The 19,087-nt window shown below is 45.1% G+C and overlaps 7 protein-coding genes across 10 annotated transcripts; 5 read left to right on the top strand and 2 right to left on the bottom strand.

The window, feature by feature from the left end:
• Positions 1 to 1,698: 1,698 nt before the first annotated feature.
• On the top strand, positions 1,699 to 2,980 carry LOC120448624. Of its 2 annotated transcripts, none has more exons than XM_039630742.1 (3): positions 1,699 to 1,877; positions 2,281 to 2,399; positions 2,729 to 2,980. In XM_039630742.1, exons 1-3 carry the CDS (start codon positions 1,796 to 1,798, stop codon positions 2,861 to 2,863), a joined length of 336 nt encoding a protein of 111 aa, XP_039486676.1. In that variant the 5' UTR covers positions 1,699 to 1,795; the 3' UTR covers positions 2,864 to 2,980. The 2 variants fall into 2 exon arrangements, with proteins under 2 accessions (XP_039486676.1, XP_039486675.1); XM_039630741.1 differs by having other exon boundaries at positions 1,703 to 1,877; positions 2,281 to 2,405; positions 2,735 to 2,976.
• Positions 2,981 to 5,000: 2,020 nt separating this feature from the next.
• On the top strand, positions 5,001 to 5,621 carry LOC120448860. The gene has a single exon (XM_039631070.1). It carries the CDS (start codon positions 5,056 to 5,058, stop codon positions 5,548 to 5,550), a length of 495 nt encoding a protein of 164 aa, XP_039487004.1. The 5' UTR covers positions 5,001 to 5,055; the 3' UTR covers positions 5,551 to 5,621.
• A 261-nt stretch (positions 5,622 to 5,882) lies between these two features.
• On the bottom strand, positions 5,883 to 6,605 carry LOC120449787 (heavy metal-associated isoprenylated plant protein 33). The gene is made up of 5 exons (XM_039632427.1): positions 6,543 to 6,605; positions 6,383 to 6,485; positions 6,213 to 6,343; positions 6,087 to 6,133; positions 5,883 to 6,006 (listed from the first exon to the last, which is right to left on the bottom strand). Exons 1-5 carry the CDS (start codon positions 6,603 to 6,605, stop codon positions 5,883 to 5,885), a joined length of 468 nt encoding a protein of 155 aa, XP_039488361.1.
• Positions 6,606 to 7,168: 563 nt separating this feature from the next.
• LOC120449772 (homeotic protein female sterile) lies at positions 7,169 to 11,921 on the bottom strand. Of its 3 annotated transcripts, none has more exons than XM_039632412.1 (4): positions 11,572 to 11,921; positions 9,991 to 11,519; positions 8,894 to 9,699; positions 7,169 to 8,825 (listed from the first exon to the last, which is right to left on the bottom strand). In XM_039632412.1, the coding sequence occupies exons 2-4, from the start codon at positions 11,043 to 11,045 to the stop codon at positions 8,332 to 8,334; spliced, it is 2,355 nt and encodes a 784-aa protein (XP_039488346.1). In that variant the 5' UTR covers positions 11,046 to 11,519; positions 11,572 to 11,921; the 3' UTR covers positions 7,169 to 8,331. The 3 variants fall into 3 exon arrangements, with proteins under 3 accessions (XP_039488346.1, XP_039488347.1, XP_039488345.1); XM_039632413.1 differs by having other exon boundaries at positions 9,991 to 11,510; XM_039632411.1 differs by having other exon boundaries at positions 9,991 to 11,921.
• Positions 11,922 to 12,383: 462 nt separating this feature from the next.
• On the top strand, positions 12,384 to 13,835 carry LOC120449692 (aldo-keto reductase family 1 member B1). The gene is made up of 6 exons (XM_039632307.2): positions 12,384 to 12,478; positions 12,569 to 12,736; positions 12,797 to 12,969; positions 13,078 to 13,222; positions 13,280 to 13,477; positions 13,543 to 13,835. The coding sequence occupies exons 1-6, from the start codon at positions 12,404 to 12,406 to the stop codon at positions 13,732 to 13,734; spliced, it is 951 nt and encodes a 316-aa protein (XP_039488241.1). The 5' UTR covers positions 12,384 to 12,403; the 3' UTR covers positions 13,735 to 13,835.
• An 872-nt stretch (positions 13,836 to 14,707) lies between these two features.
• On the top strand, positions 14,708 to 16,185 carry LOC120448256 (aldo-keto reductase family 1 member B1). The gene is made up of 6 exons (XM_039630173.1): positions 14,708 to 14,848; positions 14,972 to 15,139; positions 15,195 to 15,367; positions 15,448 to 15,592; positions 15,650 to 15,847; positions 15,911 to 16,185. The coding sequence occupies exons 1-6, from the start codon at positions 14,771 to 14,773 to the stop codon at positions 16,109 to 16,111; spliced, it is 963 nt and encodes a 320-aa protein (XP_039486107.1). The 5' UTR covers positions 14,708 to 14,770; the 3' UTR covers positions 16,112 to 16,185.
• Positions 16,186 to 16,702: 517 nt separating this feature from the next.
• Positions 16,703 to 18,130, top strand: LOC120449697 (transmembrane protein 267). Its single transcript, XM_039632313.2, has 2 exons — positions 16,703 to 17,257; positions 17,318 to 18,130. Exons 1-2 carry the CDS (start codon positions 16,964 to 16,966, stop codon positions 17,696 to 17,698), a joined length of 675 nt encoding a protein of 224 aa, XP_039488247.1. The 5' UTR covers positions 16,703 to 16,963; the 3' UTR covers positions 17,699 to 18,130.
• Positions 18,131 to 19,087: the final 957 nt, after the last annotated feature.

Genomic DNA, 19,087 nt, shown 5'->3' with positions numbered 1-19,087 from the left:
AAGCACTTATTTTCATATATAAATGAATTCTTTAACCACCTATCATTGCATATATATGATTATATAATTGCATTTAACTGCTTGCTCACTTTTTGAAACTTTAATTAATAGAACCACTCGAAATGGTCGGACTTCAATGAAAGTTAATTCAATGGCCCACAGAGAACACGCACTTTGAGTGCACTTGAATCCAGTACCAGTGAGTTACACTGAAAGTAAAAGGGGAGTAGAGGGAGTGATTTGTTTAGATGGCATTGTTTTAAGGGCAAATTACAGCGCAACTAATAAACTATGCATCGCTGATTCGCTTCGATTCAATGCAAATGTGGCAGCCACATTCAGTCAACAAGCGGCATTCATATAGTATATAGTATAGTATAGTAGATATATGTCTAGAGTAGCTGCAGCACTTGAGCATTATATCAGAATCTGGATGGGGCCAGGCACACACACACACAGACACACACACTCAGAAAAGGGGGGACAAGTGCCTCGTCATGTGGAGTGTGTTTAAATGAAATTGCTTGATTCGGCATAAACATATTTACTCTGTTGAATATTTGCCCAACAATTTGATTCGCAATCTGTGCGGCCAAGGGCAGGGGGCAGGTTTGAAATGCCGAAATCAAAATGGAATTGTATCAAGGACGCGGAACAATCGAGCCGGGCAAACACACACACACACACACACACACAAGTTGAGTAGGCCTCCTGCCAATCCACCGGATTCGAGAGTCCTCCTCCACTTGCATTCAATGGCGTAATCGCAGGCAGATACAAGTACTTGTATTCCGATTTACGCCGGTGCAGTACAACCAAAAACCGAATCCAAGCCAAGCGACGACCCGCGGCATTTCATTCACAGATGTCAGCAATTTCTCGATTTGAATACTCAACAAAAACGAAAGTGGGCAAACAATTCGAAAGGAGAGTGCGGAGTGCGACCAAATAACTGGCAGCAGGGCGCAAAAAAGACGAACCTCTTCGCGCAAATGGCTTCTCTAACGACCCAATTAATTTGAAACAAGTTACAAAAAAAAACGGAAAAAAATGGTTTAAAAAAAATAGAATAACGTTTGAGTTTGAGGAGCGGAATCAGAGTGTGTTGGCGTCGCAGGAGTGGAACGCCACAGGCCACTAAATGCTAGGTTAGAACCCCTGATGCCCCCATGCCCTTGCTGTTTTTGCAATGCCCCCCATGCCCCACCTTCATCCACTCACCATCAAACTCTGGCAATTGCCGCGAAGCCCCAAGCTTTTTGTGCCCCACCACAGCGAGAAAAGTTCGCCGACAGCTTCATTACCAGCCATCATTGGAGCCATCATCATTGCGCGTGCACTGCGAGAAAAGGGGAGCAGCGTTGGCGCTTGCAGAGGTGAGAGAGGTTCAAGGGTAGGAAGAGTGGATACAAAGTGATTATAACACAGCTTGGTAAAAATCCCACACTGTAAAATATTTTTCTATCATTTTAGCATATTTTAAGTAAATTTGAAACTTAATAAGCTGAAGTGATTAGCTGCCCTTATAATTATTGATTATATATTTAATTGCTTTGCATATATTAAAAAAACAGCAATTTCGATTAAATTCATGCCAGTCAGTGAGTGATTTCTCTCAGTGCCTGGATGCTGCTACCCATGAGTAATTGGCCCGGCAAAAGTTTGCTGAAGTCGAGTCAGATTTAAGCTTGGACAATGGCCGATCTAGCCTGAGTCTCGAGTCTGGAGTCGCGTCGATCGCAGTCCGCAGTTCGCCATTAAATCGCGAGAAGTTCCCAACAGAGAATACTTAGCCATGGTCAAGACATCCGCCAGCCTGGGAAAGAGCATCTTGCTGGGATTTGTGGTGTTCCTGGTTGTCGCACTTCTCACCGAGGGTAAGTGAATGAATGTATGCGCCTGGGAATATGATGTTGCTCGTACATTTACGAGCACTAAATACTTAATATTAATGGCACATCTGCTTGAAATATTCGCGGCTATTGTTTTGGCATGAGAGCGCCGAAAAACAGGTTTTTTCAAGCGCCAGAACCTCCAGTCAGCCAGTCAGCCAGTCAGCCAGAGGCGTAGTTATTTGTGGGGGTCTTGGGGCCCAAAGCTCTTGCTCGTTAGTCATAATTACGCTTTGTCGTGATTCAAGGCTTCCGGGTGTATGTCATAGCCAAGGCGGCGCAAGATTAACCAGCTGATAAGCCGCACAAATGGAAAAGTGGAAATGTGGAAAAGTGGAAATATGAAGCGAAACATAATTTAATGGCGTGTAATTAAACTCTCCCACAGCTGCGCCCTTCCAGGAGCTGGAGCCCCGCAAAGGTCATGTGCCCGTCTACATTCGACATGGCGATGAGCCGCTCAGCGAAATCCATCCAGGACTCGCCGAGGCCTTCAAGGAAACCGAATTGAAGGTGAGTCCGAAGGACTTTTACTCCTACTGCAGCATTAGGTGGACTTTATTTGAAGCAACCTCGTTTTCTGAACAACATGCATACGCATAAGAACTTGTAGAACTTAGTTCTTACTACACAGATAGTTAAAAAAATATTCAGAAGAAAGATGCAAATTAGAAAAAATGCAATGTTCCTTTTAATTCTATTTAATATATATTATTATTATTATAATATTATATATTTATGTAGTTTTCCATTCAAGTCGAGTATATGTATATCTCGTTTATTAAGATATTTTTATCTAAAAGCCAATTGAATTTCTTATCATTTTTCTGCTTTTTTCGCAGAGTCTCGTCACCGAATCTCCCGAGGCGGAAACTACAAACCCACCAGCCACATCCGCTGCTCCTGCTCCGACCAGCTCCACGGTATCGGATATAGCCAGCTTTGAGGCCATCAAAGGAAAAACGGATTAAGGAATTGAATAAGTGCAGAACTGCTGCTTAAACTTATTTCTACGAGTCTACGAGTTAAGTTCATCAAACCAATCAGCGTTGAAATGCTATATACTTAAATGCAAAATAAATATTTAAATAAGAACAGTTTTAACTTACTATTTTAGAGGGGGGAAGTAAACACTCCTGAGCTTTAATTACTTTTTTTTAAGGGGCGTAATTCAAATGAGTTTAAATCAAATGGTAAGCAATTGCTTCTCAATAAATCATTTGCACCATTAATTTCACTTATGTGCATACCACAAAAATATGACAACTATTTCGCTATTAATCATGGCTTTAATAATTAACACATTTGATGAAAGAGAAGCCTACTTTGCTCTGCAAATAAATCCATGTTTTGGCGAGTTCAAGAGGGTCGTGACCCTGTTTAAAATAAACTTAAAAGAGTTCTCTAACTCAATTATTTGTACAATTTACAAAATTACCAGGCACGTTAAGTCGCTTTAAACGATGCCATTCCCACCAAAGGACTTCGTCACCATCGCCATAACCAACCAGGCAGGAATTGTGCGTCCTGTCTGGCGCGCTTAAATGAATTTCTGAATTTGTGAATTTCTGTGGACCCAAGCTCGTTAAGAGCTGTGCAAGTTTCACACATTCAATGGAAATTATTCGGTCCTTTTGGGTTTCAGTTTCTGTTTCAGCTTCAGCTTCAGTTTCAGTTCAGTTTCGGTTTGAGTTTCGGCTTTGGAGTCCTCGCAGTCCTCGTCGTTGGAATCGCCTTGGAGCTTTGAGTGTGATTTACTTGTTGTGCCCATTAGGGAGTAGCGGGCACCCCTCAAATGGGCGGATGGAAGGACACCAGGACAACGGGAAAACAGGACTGCAGGATGGGTCCTGGCCAGGAAGCTGTGTGGCGCAAACGTTCGTAATTAATATAATGGCAACGGCTGGCCCGAGTGAAACTCCAAAATGGCCTACACACGTTGCGGTTCGGCTTTATTGGGGAAAGGGAAAGGGCATGGGTGTTGGTCGTTTGGGGTCTTGGTGGATTTTTTGGGGAGTCCTGGCTGATTGGGGGCGATCACAAATTGTTGTTTCATTGTCTCACAGCACAGCCCGGCCGTCTAACGAGCAATAAAACTAAATACATACACATAAAGTTAATTATAAAAGGGCAAAGGAAATTGGAAGGTCCCAGACTATTGAGCCATTGGATGCAAGTGATGGATTAACCAAGATGGAGTGTCCTTCGCGGCGGTTTTGCGGGTTGAGAGGGGGTTTCTGCTTTATCTGCAGACGAAATCGGGCTGCAATCAAGAGGGCATTAAAAGGAAGGCAAAAATACTTGGCGCAGAAGGAGAAAAAAAAAATGTGGCTGTATAAAGGAAAAAAGCAAACGGAAAAAACCCCAGAAGAAATGCCACAAAAAAGCGACGAAAACTATGCGTAGTAAAAGCGAGTTTTATGGAGCATCCTCGTTTAAGAAACAGCTCCTGAATTTAAATTTCACTGCGTACAATCACATATAAGCGAGTATTTGCACTCGCACACACACAGAGATACACCAACGCGCACTCACACACACACACACACAGAGAGAGGCTGCCAGGACCGTGTTCTTGTATCATTGTGTGCGTTCGAGCGCATTCAACCTCAAAATGAATAATTGCATATGCTTCAATGATTTGCGACTTTATTCGAGAGCACAAGCTTCTCGCAGGCACCTCCAACTGCCAATACTTTAAAGTTTAAGGCCAGGAGTTCAATTGCAGGAGCCAAGGACCCAAGGACCTAAGGACATGGCAGATGAGATGAGATGGCAATGGTCATATTGAAAATAAGCCATGAGTGCCCGACCATCCAGGCTAATTTGAGAATTGCCCGGCTTAATTGCGTGGCACTTAAACAATAATCAAGTTAACGGTTATGCCAGCGATTATCGCCATTTTTACACCGATGCCAATACTAAGGATTATTGGCTGCCCATTAACAGGAGCAGCAATTCCAATCCGTGTCCCCCGCCCGATTCTCAATTCGATTCCGTCCAAGCCAATGGCACTCGTACACAGTGAAAAAAGGTTTGGCAATCAGGAGATGTGGGATTCTGCTTATGATTATTTTAGATTATTTAGTTTTGAGTCTCAGTTTGAGTCTGACTACCTCTCCAAGTAGAATTCGAAGCTAGATGTCAAAGTTCATACGTAATAATGTCACATCTACATAAAATCGAGGACTTGTTGGAGCAGCTGCAGAAGCAGGAGAAGGACCTTCAACAGCTGACTGCCGAGGAGTCCAGAACAGCCACTCCAGAACAGCAACTAGACCAACTGGAATCGAGCACTTCACGGATGCATCTATACCACAGCAGGCGCGAGGAGCTGCTCTCCAGTTTGGAGGAAGCCATATCGCAATGTGAGTCCACCACTCCGCTCGTGGATCGCATTGCCCAGATGCTCGGCCAGGTGAATGCGGTCAACGAGGCACTGGACTACATGTACGAAATCAGAGTCTGCTCCATCTGCGAACGGAATTGTGAGCCAGATGGCAGGCATTCCCTGGTGTCCCTGCCCTGTGGCCACCTCTTCGGGCTCAAGTGCATCCACAAGGTCCTGCGGGAGCGCAATCGCTGCCCCAGCTGCTCACGGAGAGCCCGGCACCGCCATGTCCGCAGGATCTACGGCTTGAGCTTTTATCCTTTTTAGCCGCGTTGCATTTTATATCTCCAGTTACTACCAATTAGGTTATATTTATATAATAAATGTGGAAACAGTAATGGAATGTTTACCTATTTTATTTTTAAATGAAACAATTTTAGTTGAACATAATGCCAGTTTATATGATAAATCTTATGCAGCTTCGGTAGCAATAAATTTTTAAGAAAGGAAAGCATTTTCAATTTAAAATTAAATTTATATGAAGCAGTTTCCTCTTTCGAAATCCTTTGAAGGAATACAATTTTTTCGCCAGTGCGGCAGCAAGTTTATTGGGTTTAATGTGAGCACATTTTCGCCACCGCCACCGCCACCGCCTGGTCCTATTTGCCACCCAGGAGACCACCCAAGATGCCACCGCCGCCGCTGCTGCTGCCGCCGCCGGTGATGCCGGGTATGGAAATGAGATTGCCCAGCAATGGGTTGCCATTTAAGGTGAGCAGGCAGCTGTCAAAGCAATTGCACGAAAAGGAGCAGATATATGAGCGAGAATATCCTGGAGAACTCAACCGGAAGTTGCCACTTACCGCAGATCCAGCCGGATGACGTACTGACAGGCCCATTCCCGAAGGCACTGCAACGTGGAGCAGAGAGATCGGTATGGAGTTTGGAGCTTAAAGCTGTCCAAGGGATTTTGTTTAATCCACACTTACCCGTAAAGCTTCGGGCGAAGGACGCGGGCAAGTACCGCCGACATCGCCACCGCCCCCGCCACCACCTCCACCTCCACTTCCGCTTCCGCCGCCGCCACCTCCACCACTTCCGCTTCCCCCGCCGCCTCCACCTCCACTGCCGCTTCCTCCGCCGCCTCCTCCACCAGCACCGCCATCTTTGGGATAAACAGGAACTGGCACGGGAACTGGCACCGGAACAGGCACTGGCACTGGCACCTTCTTTATCGGTGTGGGCTGCTGCTCCCAGGGATTCTAGAGGATGCAGTTCTAAGGGATCACAAGAAATAGATTCCCAACACTCCAGCTTACATTATGACCCAAGGAGAGGGATATCAGTTGCAGCACTGCTAGGGATATAACTAATTTCCTCATCTCAGCTGCAGTCAGTTCAAAGTCATGCACTGATAATAACTTACTACCTCAAATCGCTCTATATATATACTTCCAGATCCCACAGGTGTTTTAATATGTGGGTCATGCAACAGTTTCAATGAGATAATCCACTTTTATTCAGGATTTTTAATAATAGTTGTATACAACAATAAACGTGAGGTACATTTCCTAAATAAACATAAAATTCTGTTACTTAAAATTATAAATTATAAATAAATAAGTTATATACTTTATTACATCTGTGTTTCATATGAAAATAAATTTTCACTTTTTAAAAATCTTAACAGTTGCATTTGATAGCTTGGCAACGCCGAATCGGTAAACAACACTTGCTATGTCCACGATCTGGCAGCTCTGTTGCCCGGTTTGCTTACCGCCAAATTCAAAATTCCCGTTTGATAGTGAACTAAAGAGATTGTAAAACTCCATCAATGGCTTAAAGTTACAAACAGCACAAAATAATAAAACAACTTTTTCTCCATTGATTTTCTATATATATTTCAATTAATTTGATAATCATAAATATTTTATTTATTCGCCATGCAAACCATGTACAATTACATAAATAGGTAGGTTCATTTCAATTTCAATTTGTTTTTTTGGTTTTAGTGGTTTCGTGTACTGTTTCTTTTTGTATCTGGTTTTGGCAACTAGTCGTTTATATGTAAGTATATTCAAGTTACGAGAACTAATTGTACAATAATTCATCTAATAATACCGCTGTGTATAAGAGTAATATGAACGATCGCTTGCTAGTTGATTAGTATACGTAAGACAATATCATTATCATTATCATTACCGTTGGCAATACAAATATCAATGGTGTAATTGATCTGCGCGAGAACGGTCGCAGCTTAAAAGAGGAGAAACTCACATCCAAAATCGAGACTCCAGCTCGTAATTCCTAGTTCCATTGTACAGGTAGGTGAGGCTAACCATGCTAATCATGTTCGAAACATTCAACTGACTTAACTTGACTTTTTGAGCAGTGTTTTTGTGGACAGGTGGGTGTTTGTTTTGGATTAACACAACATAGGGGCCAAAAGTAATCTCCGAGTAATGCTTGATAATTTGCTTATTTGTGAACTCAATATTCAATTTAAAAAACTAACTGAAATTGTGGGTTTTTGTTAGGAATGTTGTATTGATCATTTTCATTTGTATGCTCTTTTATTTTTACTGTTTGAAATGTGTTTAAGTTTTTCTCTTGGTTTTTGCAAGTTCAACAAATGATTTGATATATTTTCTGCATATATTAGTAGCATGGAAATATGTTTACAATAATCTTCTTCTTTTTTCGAGTACTTTGTATTAAATCCTTTGATTTTTGCGGCTCTTAACATTGTAAGGAAAACAAGTGCCATTAAAAAATTGTTATATTGGTTAAAACGAAATCTGACTATTAGTTGTATAAAGTCAATTGCATATATGCTATTTTCCTTTTTTTGTTAGCCAACAGAAATGATGTTCTATATAGTGAAAAGCTAAAATTCGACAGATTACTTTTCGTCCTTATGGCGATCCTGCATTCCCCCAAAATCACCCACCCATCTGTGATTTGTATATATTTTGCATTAATTCGCAGTCGTGTGCTAAACGGGGTGGTCGTGTGGAATCCATTAAATCAGTGGAGCACTTAACGTCCGAATCCAAATCCAAATCGAAATCCAAATCCGTATCCGCAGCTGCACTGGCCCGGCGATTCTCAGGTGCACTGCATCTTCTTGCAGTTGCACAGCCACTTGATGATCCTGGCATTCCGCTCGACAATCGACGGCGGCTCCGAGGGTCTATACGCCTGTGTGGTCTGCGGCTGGGTTTCCGTGCTGTCCGGCAATCTCATCGAGTCCACGGTGCTCACGTCCGAAAAGAAGACCGTGCTGGAATCATCGGAGGCGTCATCCGTTTCCGAGTGGTGCCGCCTCGGTTGGCTGTAGATCTCGTGGAAGGCCTCGTCATTCAGTCCCAGGCGATCGAAGAACTTCTCCAGCTCCGAAATGCTGGCATTCAGCGCCTCCCGCTCCATGTCCAAGCTGTTGTGGTACACCTCCGAGGAGAAACCTTTGGGGAAGAAGACGTTCTCATGGTCCACGCTGCCCCGATGCTGCTTGTAGGCAGCCAGCACACCGCTGGCTGTGCCCATTCCTCCAGATCCTGGGGCTACAAGGCCTCCTCCTGATCCTGGTGGTCCTCCCATTTCTACAGGAAAATTATAAACCAATGATGATGTGCCTAAATATAAACCTTTAGTTAATCTGAGTTCCTACCTCCTTGAACTGGCAGTCGATTCCTGTTCTTGAAGCGTATGCATCGCTGCCTCTTGAACTGAATGGGCGGCGGACTGATGTCGTCCACGGATGGCGCCGATCCGGGGCTCTGGACCAGCGAGCTCTGCGAGTGATTGATGCTCGTGTAGCCCTGCGAACTGGTGTGCAGCTGCTGGCTGGAGGAGCTCGAGTATCGTGGCGTTTGCGTCTTCAGCCTGGGCGATGGCGGCGTCGGCGTGTAGTCATCCTGGAAGGCCTCTGGCACCTCCGGTGTGGGCGTGAAGTTCAGCAGATAATCCGAGCCCATTGTGGTGTCCTGTTTGCAGCGGCAATCCAAGCACTCCGTATTCCGGCCACCAGCCATGCCGGTGTAGTCGCCGGCGGGCGTGACATAGCCACAGTAGGAGTTGGCACTGTGCTGGGTGGAGGAGCCACTGTCCCGGCGAGTGGCGGCCACCAAGGTGCAGCAGCTTTTGATCGTACCGCTCGCCGGTGCCGCACTGCCGGCCACTTCGCGCTGCCGCTCCCTCTTGTAGCAGGGCTCGCTGCGATGGGTGTAGTGACCGGAACTGCCGCCGGAGTCGCGGTTTATCGAGGACTCGCCGGCGGACTTGATCGATCGATTGCCACGGCTGCAGCAGCTCAGGATCTCGCTGTGCGGCGAGTGGCGACTTATCTGCGTGTGCAGATCCGGCAGCGACTTGTGGCTATTGATGTTGTAGTCGCCGGAGGGATAGGGAGCGCTGCGATCCTCGCCCGTGTTAGGCACCTCGTGGGAGTGCGAGTACGAGCGCTGGTAGTTGTATCTGGTAAATGGTAAGGAATCATGTAATTAAGTTCAACTTCTGTTGAATTAGTTTCGAATTGTGCCTAAAAGTATGCAATGCATATTTAAATTATGCTTTAAGACTCCGAAATTCGGAGTAACGAGTCAATAGTGTTTTCCGAATAAATATAAGTTGCATACTTTCAGGCATGTTACTAACTGATGATTCTCAACTGCGGATGTAGCATTGATGATTACTAACTCATAGGTCTCACAACCCATTTCATTAACTTTAAGTTGCCCTATAAAGTAGTTAAGCCCTATAACTCACCTGTATCGATCGTTGTGAGCCTGTCCCGACTTTGCAGCATATTCGGCGGGCGGACTGATGGGTCGATAGTTCTCGGTGAGCACCAGTGGCTCCTCGCCGTCCCGCCCATAGCCGTGAGTGGTGGGCATGTAGAGGGGCGGCGGTATACGCAGTGCGCCCGCCTGACCATGGCCCATCTCCTCCTCGCCATAATCCGTGGGCAGCAGCTCCGCGCTGCCGTCGCTCAGCTCGTGGCGCCTCAAGGTGGCGCCGTTGCGCTCCTTGCCCGTCTCCGAACCCAGCAGCATGCGCAGCTTGTGCTGCAGGAGGTTGTTGTTCACGGCAGCGCCTCCGTTTCGTCCTTGACCTTGGCCCTGGGCGTGGCGGGAGTGCGAGTGTGGGTGCTGGTGTGGGTGGGCATGGTGGTTGTGCAGATACTGCTGCTGTTGCTGCTGCTGATGCTGCTGATGCTGCTGCTGTTGTTGCTGCTGCTGCTGCACTTGCTGCTGCACCTGCTGTTGCACCTGCTGCTGCCGACTAAGATTGAGACTCATATACCGCCTGTCCTCCATGTCGTAGTGGTGGCCATGCGACTCCTCCGGCCGACGTCCTCGCTTCCCACTGGCTCCGTTGTTGCCACCACCGTTGCGATAGCTCGCCTGCTGCAGTCGCTCGAAAACCGCCTCGGATTTGATGTAGAACGGCTTGGACTCCGCCAGCAGCTCCACGGCGGACTTCCTCTTGCTGTAATGCCTGCCGCCCGTGTGATAGAAGGCGTTGTGGTGGCCCCAATAGTTCCGGCTGGCCGCCGCCGTTTCCGGCAGCGCGGAAGCGGATAGTGGTCGCTGTCCGCCGGAGGAGGACATGCCGTATCCATAGCTCGCATCCGCCATGCCGCCTCCACCTCCGAATATCTGCTGACTGGTGGCGTACAGTGTCTGACTGGCGGTGCGCGAGTACTTGGGCATGGTCGGGTAGGCGGAGGAGGGCGTGGAGCCGTGGTGGCCACCTGGTGAGCTGCTGCCGTTGCAGGATCGCTGGCGCGGACTGCTGCATCCGTGGACCACAGCTGCCATTGTTGGAATTACTTTGGGTTCTTAGTTCAGAGATTATCTACTTCTTCAGTTCCTTTGGGTTTTAGATCCTAGAATCTTGGGTTTCTTCGAGAGTTGGCTTCTTCTTGAATTCTTTTATTTGCTTGGGATTCCGTGTATTCCTTGTTTTCTCTGGCCTGTTAAGCACTCATGTCCTTTGAGGTCTTTGATTTCTTTGGTTTGATTTCCTTCGTTTACTTGGATTTCCTTCAATATCATGCGTTCATTGAGTAGTAGGTTCTAACCGCTGCCTGTTTGTATTTTTACTGCATAAGTTGGGTAATATTTGATAGCCAGTTTCTTGAGCTCCCGATGGGCAGGTGCTGCTGCAGGTGTCACCTGCTGTTCCACCCACTTTTCTCCGCCCCTCAGCTTTTCTGCTGGCCCCGATTGCAGGGGATGTGAGCTGGGGGTCCGGATTTTGTGGCATGCGCAGTGGTCGGCGTGCTGCGTATACTGAAATTACAATACAATAATTTTCAGCTAGCCAAGGCTCGACGGCAGTCACCTTCTACACCTTCTACACCTCCATGGCAATTCCAAAAAACTAGACCACACCAAGGCGAAACCAGCTTGGAGCAGGTGGAAATGGTGGCTCTTGGTGGGACTTGGACTTGGTCTAGTCAGTATCCAAGGAGTATTTATAGATTGCAGCGCACTTTCACTTCGATCCTTTAAAGGACTTGGGGATATAACGAACTAGAGGCTACTCTGTATGCATTTAAACCTTAGCCATTAGCACAGTAACACTTTTTAGCAACCAGACAGAGATTTTCTGCTGGACTTGGAGCACACATCCACCAAATGCCTTGGGTGGAAACTCACCAGGCGCATCGAAAATTCCTTCACTTGTGCGACGGTGGCAAGGTCTGGTACATTGTGCCTCTTTGAATAACAGATGTTGTGCCGCTTCCAAAGTGTTCCGTCCTTCCAACAAAAGCTCCACTCATGCGCCCCATCAAAAGTACCCAAGGCACAAAGCTTTTATACCTCTCACAAATAGGTGTGGTGTTGAGTCGAGATTCCACATTATCCTGGAGTCATAGAAGTTACTAGGGTAACAGTATTAATTAGACAAACTTTGCTTTAATATTCTATAAAATTCAATTTCTAATGGTAATGAATCAGCTTGCATAGCTTTAAGTATATTACATCTATTTATACTCCCAACTACAAATTTCAAAAAACCGTTTCAGATGTGTGGCCATAGGTGGACCCTATCTTCCCGCCCATATTGGCCAGCTTTTCGAAACACCCAGAGCTTTCCTCAGAACTTTGTGAGAGAGCTCCATGGAGATGGTTACTTCAGTCAGTCAGCGAGCAACTGCGGAAGCGCCAAGATGTCCAGCAAAATTCCATACGTGAAGCACAACAACGGCACCCAAATTCAGTCCATCGGCTTGGGCACCTACACGGTAAGGTTACGCCTCAAAGATCACGTCTTCGATGGTTATCAGTTTGGAACCATTTAATATCCCATTATAAAATGATCCGCCGTTTTTCAGTCGCTTGGTGGCGATTGCGAGCGGGCCACGATGCATGCGATTGATGTGGGCTACCGGCACATAGACACCGCCTACTTCTACGAGAACGAGAACGAAGTGGGTGCAGCTGTCCAGCGGAAGATTGCCGAGGGCGTCATCAAGCGGGAGGACATCCACATTACCACCAAGGTGAGAGCTCTAGTTAGACAGTTATGGAATCATCCTGAAATGGTAATGGTATACTCGCAGTTATGGTGCCACTTCCATGAGCCGGAGAGGGTGGAGTACGCCTGCCGCAAGACTCTGCAGAACTTTGGACTGCAGTACGTGGATCTCTACCTGATGCACTGGCCCTACTCCTATGTCTACCGCGGCGACAACGAGATGATGCCCACCGATGCCAAGGGCGAGGTGGAACTCAAGTGGGTAGCATAACCATATTTATTCATTTACTCAATTACTTGCCAAATGTGGGTGTGTTTAGTTTGTATTTGTCAAAGCCTTAATGAGTTAAATTTTTGCTATTACAGCGATATCGATTACCTGGACACCTGGCGCGCCATGGAGAAGCTGGTGGAACTGGGCCTGACCAAGAGCATCGGCGTATCCAATTTCAACTCGGAGCAGTTGACTCGCCTGCTGGCCAACTGCAAGATCAAGCCCATCCACAACCAGGTGCGTCAATTGTGGTTTTACCCCAGGGTTTCGTATGCCTAATAGACCATTTTCCAGATCGAGTGTCATCCTGCGTTGAACCAGAAGAAATTGATTGCGCTGTGCAAGAAGAATGACATTGTGGTGACCGCCTATTGTCCCCTGGGCAGACCCAATCCTGTCGAGAAGACGCCCAACTATATCTATGATGCCAAGGTGCAGGCCATTGGAGACAAGTACAAGAAGTCCACTGCCCAAGTGGTGCTCCGATATCTGGTAAGGATTAGCACCTAAGTTTAATGAGCAAGAAGTTCTTACTAAGATTATTACTTTCTAAATAGATTGAAATTGGAACTATACCGCTGCCCAAGTCCTCCAATCCCAAGCGCATCGAGGAGAACTTCAAGATCTTCGATTTCCAGCTGGATGCTGAGGATCATGCCGTTCTGGACTCGTATCACACTGGAGAACGCCTGATTCCCATGACCCACGCCATCAAGAGCAAGAACTATCCATTTAACATCGAGTTTTGAGCCGAAAAGGAGGTCCATTGTTTGATATTAAAGAGGTTGTTACATCTGATGTTTTGTGTAAATATATGTTTTTGAAAATATACAGCAATCATTATGTTTGAGATCTGTTATTTCATTACCTATTTTTTATAATTATATTATATTTTGGAAAGAAGATCAGTAAAACAAACACACTTGTTTTTTACATATTAACGCTTTATTTTTAATTTTAGGTATTTTGTTAGTGTTCATATTTCAACTATTTCTTACTAGCTTGCAGTGGCGTGGTAAATATTTCCAAAGGGGTTACATTTGTATTAAGCTTGAATAATTATAGTAGAATTACTCTAGAGGTCCTTTCAAGTCGCATAAGAAAACATTACGAAATTTATTAATTTTTGGGATATACAATTTATCAATAAATTAATCCCTTTTTTGGACACCCCTGCTAAAATTTAATGATTTGAGAGAGAGCTTTCGCGCGATCATCTAGTTTTTGGCGCAGGCTTGGCATGGAAAATTCCACTTAATCAAGATCATTTAATTTAGTGCAATTTCGCCAACACTTGTCTGAATTCCATTACTCACAACTGCAATGCAGATTCCAAAAATGAAAGGCAATAAAAGGAATACCATATAAACAAGCTCACATGTGATATGTAAATAAACAAAACTAGCGATAAAGTTTACTTTACGAATGAGCTTTGCGCGCCACAAAACTATCAAGCTATCGATAAAGGTTTTTTAAAAGTGTTCCCACAAATTTCAAAATGATATTTTACACATGTTTTGAATGATCATTTCGAATATATAGCTGTATAGTTCCTCGTTTTAAAAATAAAATTTCTAACACATAACATACTAATTAGGACAACTAGCGCATACCCTATTTCCCACGCTAGAAACTATTTCCGAGTTATTTTTTTGCCAACATGGCCTTTTTTTATCTGCAAATGAAAAAGGTCTTTTGAAGGTTCTGTGGGCCCATTGAAAAACCTTATAACTGGGCTGCAACGAGCCACCCGGGCATTCGGCGTTCAACTTTGTAACAGGAAAGATGACCGGAAAAGTGGAGTACTACTTCAAGCACAACGACGGAACCCACATCCAGGGAATCGGACTGGGCACCTTCGCGGTATGACATTGAGTGCTTGATCATAGCGGCGGATTCGATACGGATCAGGAATGTCGCTTATCAGTTTGCCGGGTTAACGTCATTTGAAGAACCGCTAACGTTACTGATGACTTGTGATTTCAGTCAACGGAAGGCGATTGCGAACGCGCAGTTCTCCATGCGATTGATGTGGGCTACCGGCACATCGACACCGCCTACTTCTACGGAAATGAGGCCGAAGTGGGCGCGGCCGTTCGGAAGAAGATTGCCGAGGGCGTCATCAAGCGGGAGGACATGTTCATCACCACCAAGGTCAGTTGGCATGGCTCAATAAACTAATCCTTGACCAATACTAATCCTTTCGCAGCTCTGGTGCAACTTCCATGAGCCGGAGAGGGTGGAGTACGCCTGCCGAAAGACCTTGGCGAACATTGGGCTGGATTACGTTGACCTCTACCTGATTCACTGGCCCTTCTCCTACAAATATCGGGGAGATAACGAACTGATACCCAAAGATGCCGATGGGGAGGTGGAACTTGTGTGAGTAAACTTAAAAGTAATTGTGAAATGCGCCTTTTCTTATCTCTTATCTTATTACGTTTACTTACTCCAAACTACAGGGACATTGATTACCTGGACACTTGGGGCGCCATGGAGAAGTTGGTAGAGCTGGGCCTCACCAAAAGCATTGGCGTTTCCAACTTCAACGAGGAGCAGTTGACGCGCCTGCTGGCCAACTGCAAAATCAAGCCCATCCACAATCAGGTCAGCCACACAAAGTTAACTAAAGTTTTTCAACATACAATATAATTCTGTCACCAGATTGAAGTGCACCCCGCGTTGGATCAGAAAAATCTGATTGCTCTCTGCAAGAAGAATGGGATCCTGGTGACCGCCTTCAGTCCACTGGGCAGGCACAATGCCGAGCTGAGGACGCCCACCTTCATGTACGATGGCAAGGTGCAGGCCATCGCAGACAAGTACAACAAGTCCATTGCCCAGGTGCTCATCCGATATGTGGTAGGGATTTGGATTGAGGCTTAATCTTCCAGCGGATCTCTCATTATGATTACCAAATTCCAGATTGAGTTGGGCACTATTCCGCTGCCCAAGTCATCCAATCCCAAGCGCATCGAGGAGAACTTCAATGTCTTCGACTTCAAGCTGAGTGCCGAGGACCATGCCATCTTGGACTCGTATCACAATGGAGAGCGTGTGGCTCATGCTCGACAGGCGATCAAGAGCAAATACTATCCCTTCAACGTTTATAGTGCCTGCTTCTGATTCTACAAATATAGTTAAATTATTATGAATTATAAATAAAACTTAGCCCTTTGTTAGGTAAATCCCGAAAGCAACAAGTAACTTTCTAACGTCATTTTCGATCGGTAAGCATTTTACTTGAGTGTTTTGTGTATGTCTGTTTTAGTCTTATCATCACAAGTACTTGCATTGACATTCACTTGGATGGGCTATAAATCATACACGGCGGCTTATTTTTGCCCTAATCATTCAGGTATTTTATAAAAAGGTTTACATTTTCAATTAAAAAAATGGAAAATATATCTAGCTTTCTAATAAATGTGAAAACTGAGAAAACACAGCTGTATCCTTATCTTATAGTACTATAGAAAAGATAATGGAAAAGCCGGTTGCGGATCACATTTTGGAAGTGAACTTGCATAGTTTGTTATGTTCTCGATAAGAAATATGTATGAAATAGATTCCTGTGTAAATAATAAATAATGAAATAACTTCAGTTACAGCGGATATTTTGAATTTCGATTGCGTGGTATTTTGTAACGGCTTACAGTATATTTACTTGCTGTAAAAACATCGATAGAGAGGTCACCGAATGCTATCGATAAGTATTTATTTACTCGAGCAAATATTGTTTGATATTTTTGTGTGCGCACATCCACAACAAATATCCTTGCCAATCGCCGGGAATACCACGAATTGCGTGTAAACAAGATGCCAGCAGTACGTGGCCAATACCGCAGCGAAGATTACGTGGAGCAGCGACAGCAGGAGGAGTAAGTGCGCCCAGGGCAACCAAGTGAATCCGTCCAATTGCCAATTGCCGGAAACCAGAGCCTCGCCAGCCGGAAAAGTAGAGCAGACACACAGAAATCGATGCCCCACTGCCACACAATGGTCTATATGCGAATTGTGCTGACAACCTTGGTGACCATTACGTGTCTGCTGGGTGACAACTTCGTGGAGCTGACCCAGCATCCACTGCTGAAGGCCCTGGCCGACAATGCCACACATGCGGCCATTGGAGCACTCACGGGCATCACGTTCGCCACACAATTCTACGAGCGCACCTCGCAGTTGTTCGGCTGGATATTGATTTTCACCTGCTTTGTTGTGTCATCGTTCATTGACTTGGACCACTTTGTGGAGGCTCGTTCCCTGTATCTGGAGGTGAGTATGCACTAACCAGGCTGAACACGCACTAACCAAGTTCCTATACCGCGCACGCAGGATGCCACCAATCTGTCCAAGCGACCCTTCCTCCACTGCTCGAGCATTATAGTGGTGTTGCTGCTGTTTTACATGTGCACCGCCTGTTTGAACTACTTCCGGACCAGTCTTATGCTGGGCTCCCTACTCTGTGCCTTCATCACACACCACACCAGGGACGCCGTGCGGCGGGGCTACTGGCTGTGCCCGCTGGGCCACACGGACAGGATGCCCCAGCTGGCCTACATATTGACCACCATCCTGACGCCCCATCTGCTGGGCTGTCTGCACAATGTGTGCCGCAGCGCCATCGTGCTCAACTTCCTGGGGCAGTACGTGAAGCTAAGCGAGGGCCAATACCGCAGCGGTTCGACTGCCAATTATCGCTACATGCAAGTCTAGGCTATGTTGTAGGAACACTTTGTGATAATATTGCAAAACATCATCAAATGGTAAATGCAAATTGCTTTTCAAGCTTCAAGCGCTTTATGATTAGAGATCGCCTAGAAACCCCAAATACTTCCTCACAACAGGACACAATTTTACACGGATCTACTACTAGAAGTACCTTTTTGAGGGAACTATGCTTCCCCGTCCAATTGATTGATTTTTCTTTGTTAAGTAGCGTGTAGGTTTTTACTAGCATCTAAATATAATACAGATAATATCCGGATATGTGATATGTAGTCCTTAGACAAACTAGAGTAACGAGCATATAGCGCACAACGATATCTAATCGATTTTCAACTTCAAACTCTGACTCTTGTACTTGTAGGCCATACGAATTTTAAGCTAATCGAATAATAAAATCAATCTAATTGCCTTACAACATCAGCCTTGCAATCACCATTAATCGCATTGGCGTATTTGGCCCACCTTAATTTTATTCGCTGTTTATTTGTGGGCCAAATTAGTTGCCGTTTACAAATTGGCCCTAATGGCTGGCATGGCTGCGAAGGAATCCCATCATAAATTGACTTTTCTGCTTATTTTACCGTTTCGGTCCGGCTATTTTTAAACGAATTTAATTTTAAATGTTCGCCATTATAAATAAATCACAATTTCGATCGAAAAAGTTCGCAAGGAACCAATAAAAAAGTTTTGGTTTTTCGAAATTTTCCTACGCTTTTCGGCGGAAAATCGCTGTGTTTGCGGGTCAATAATTGGCTAATTAAACTTCCACGTGCGATCAAACAGGGAAAACGTTCCAGGGTATTGTCGGTACCAGAATTTCCCACGCATGCCCATTAACAGCGCCACGAACAACAATAACAGCGGCTGAATCGGTTGGCAACACCCACGACACAACATTTGTTTGACATACACTGAGAAATAAGCCTGAGCATGCTGCTAACGGATTTGCAACTCAATGTGCTCTTGTGCGAAGTAATGGTGTAAGGCATTCATGAATTATATCTTCCAACTTATAAGGACTTTTATTTTAATTTCTAGTTCTGACTTCTCTTCAGAAACAAATGAGATCACTTTGATTAATTGGTATATCCTAATGTATATATTAATTAAGCATATTTTCAAAATATGTACATATGTACTTAGAGAAATTACTCGTTTAATGATGAACGATGATGAGATACGATAATGAGGAACGATGATTAAATTAGTATACGTATACGGTGTCGAAAACTAATGGTATATTGCATGTGCATTATCAAAGCACTAAAGTTTTTTTGATTGCTATATCAAGATCATTGCTATCAGGATAAAGGATGGCAGCTTGACCCAATTAAGACCGCCCAATTTCTCGCAGTGCACGCAAATGATGATCGCCTT

The sequence above is a fragment of the Drosophila santomea genome, chromosome 3L (assembly GCF_016746245.2).
Source record: "Drosophila santomea strain STO CAGO 1482 chromosome 3L, Prin_Dsan_1.1, whole genome shotgun sequence".
NCBI lineage: Eukaryota > Metazoa > Arthropoda > Insecta > Diptera > Drosophilidae > Drosophila > Drosophila santomea.
Note: the sequence above shows the minus strand (reverse complement) of the source record. Positions and strands in the feature narration are given on the sequence as shown.

What these genes read in the sequence shown, in the direction of transcription:
- LOC120448624 (XM_039630742.1), top strand. Translation starts at nt 1,796, where the DNA reads ATGGTCAAGACATCCGCCAGCCTGGGAAAGAGCATCTTGCTGGGATTT. An exon ending in TGTCGCACTTCTCACCGAGG is followed by an intron (nt 1,878 to 2,280) that starts GTAAGTGAATGA and finishes ACTCTCCCACAG; the next exon opens with CTGCGCCCTTCCAGGAGCTG. An exon ending in AGGCCTTCAAGGAAACCGAA is followed by an intron (nt 2,400 to 2,728) that starts TTGAAGGTGAGT and finishes TTTCTGCTTTTT; the next exon opens with TCGCAGAGTCTCGTCACCGA.
- LOC120448860 (XM_039631070.1), top strand. Translation starts at nt 5,056, where the DNA reads ATGTCACATCTACATAAAATCGAGGACTTGTTGGAGCAGCTGCAGAAG.
- LOC120449787 (XM_039632427.1), bottom strand. Translation starts at nt 6,605, where the DNA reads ATGAGGAAATTAGTTATATCCCTAGCAGTGCTGCAACTGATATCCCTC. An exon ending in CTTCGCCCGAAGCTTTACGG is followed by an intron (nt 6,134 to 6,212) that starts GTAAGTGTGGAT and finishes TCCACGTTGCAG; the next exon opens with TGCCTTCGGGAATGGGCCTG. An exon ending in GTCATCCGGCTGGATCTGCG is followed by an intron (nt 6,007 to 6,086) that starts GTAAGTGGCAAC and finishes TTGCTTTGACAG; the next exon opens with CTGCCTGCTCACCTTAAATG.
- LOC120449772 (XM_039632411.1), bottom strand. Translation starts at nt 11,045, where the DNA reads ATGGCAGCTGTGGTCCACGGATGCAGCAGTCCGCGCCAGCGATCCTGC. An exon ending in GCTCACAACGATCGATACAG is followed by an intron (nt 9,700 to 9,990) that starts GTGAGTTATAGG and finishes ACCATTTACCAG; the next exon opens with ATACAACTACCAGCGCTCGT. An exon ending in TCGACTGCCAGTTCAAGGAG is followed by an intron (nt 8,826 to 8,893) that starts GTAGGAACTCAG and finishes ATTTTCCTGTAG; the next exon opens with AAATGGGAGGACCACCAGGA.
- LOC120449692 (XM_039632307.2), top strand. Translation starts at nt 12,404, where the DNA reads ATGTCCAGCAAAATTCCATACGTGAAGCACAACAACGGCACCCAAATT. An exon ending in TCGGCTTGGGCACCTACACG is followed by an intron (nt 12,479 to 12,568) that starts GTAAGGTTACGC and finishes GCCGTTTTTCAG; the next exon opens with TCGCTTGGTGGCGATTGCGA. An exon ending in TCAAGCCCATCCACAACCAG is followed by an intron (nt 13,223 to 13,279) that starts GTGCGTCAATTG and finishes ACCATTTTCCAG; the next exon opens with ATCGAGTGTCATCCTGCGTT.
- LOC120448256 (XM_039630173.1), top strand. Translation starts at nt 14,771, where the DNA reads ATGACCGGAAAAGTGGAGTACTACTTCAAGCACAACGACGGAACCCAC. An exon ending in ACATGTTCATCACCACCAAG is followed by an intron (nt 15,140 to 15,194) that starts GTCAGTTGGCAT and finishes ATCCTTTCGCAG; the next exon opens with CTCTGGTGCAACTTCCATGA. An exon ending in AGGTGCTCATCCGATATGTG is followed by an intron (nt 15,848 to 15,910) that starts GTAGGGATTTGG and finishes ACCAAATTCCAG; the next exon opens with ATTGAGTTGGGCACTATTCC.
- LOC120449697 (XM_039632313.2), top strand. Translation starts at nt 16,964, where the DNA reads ATGCCCCACTGCCACACAATGGTCTATATGCGAATTGTGCTGACAACC. An exon ending in CTCGTTCCCTGTATCTGGAG is followed by an intron (nt 17,258 to 17,317) that starts GTGAGTATGCAC and finishes CCGCGCACGCAG; the next exon opens with GATGCCACCAATCTGTCCAA.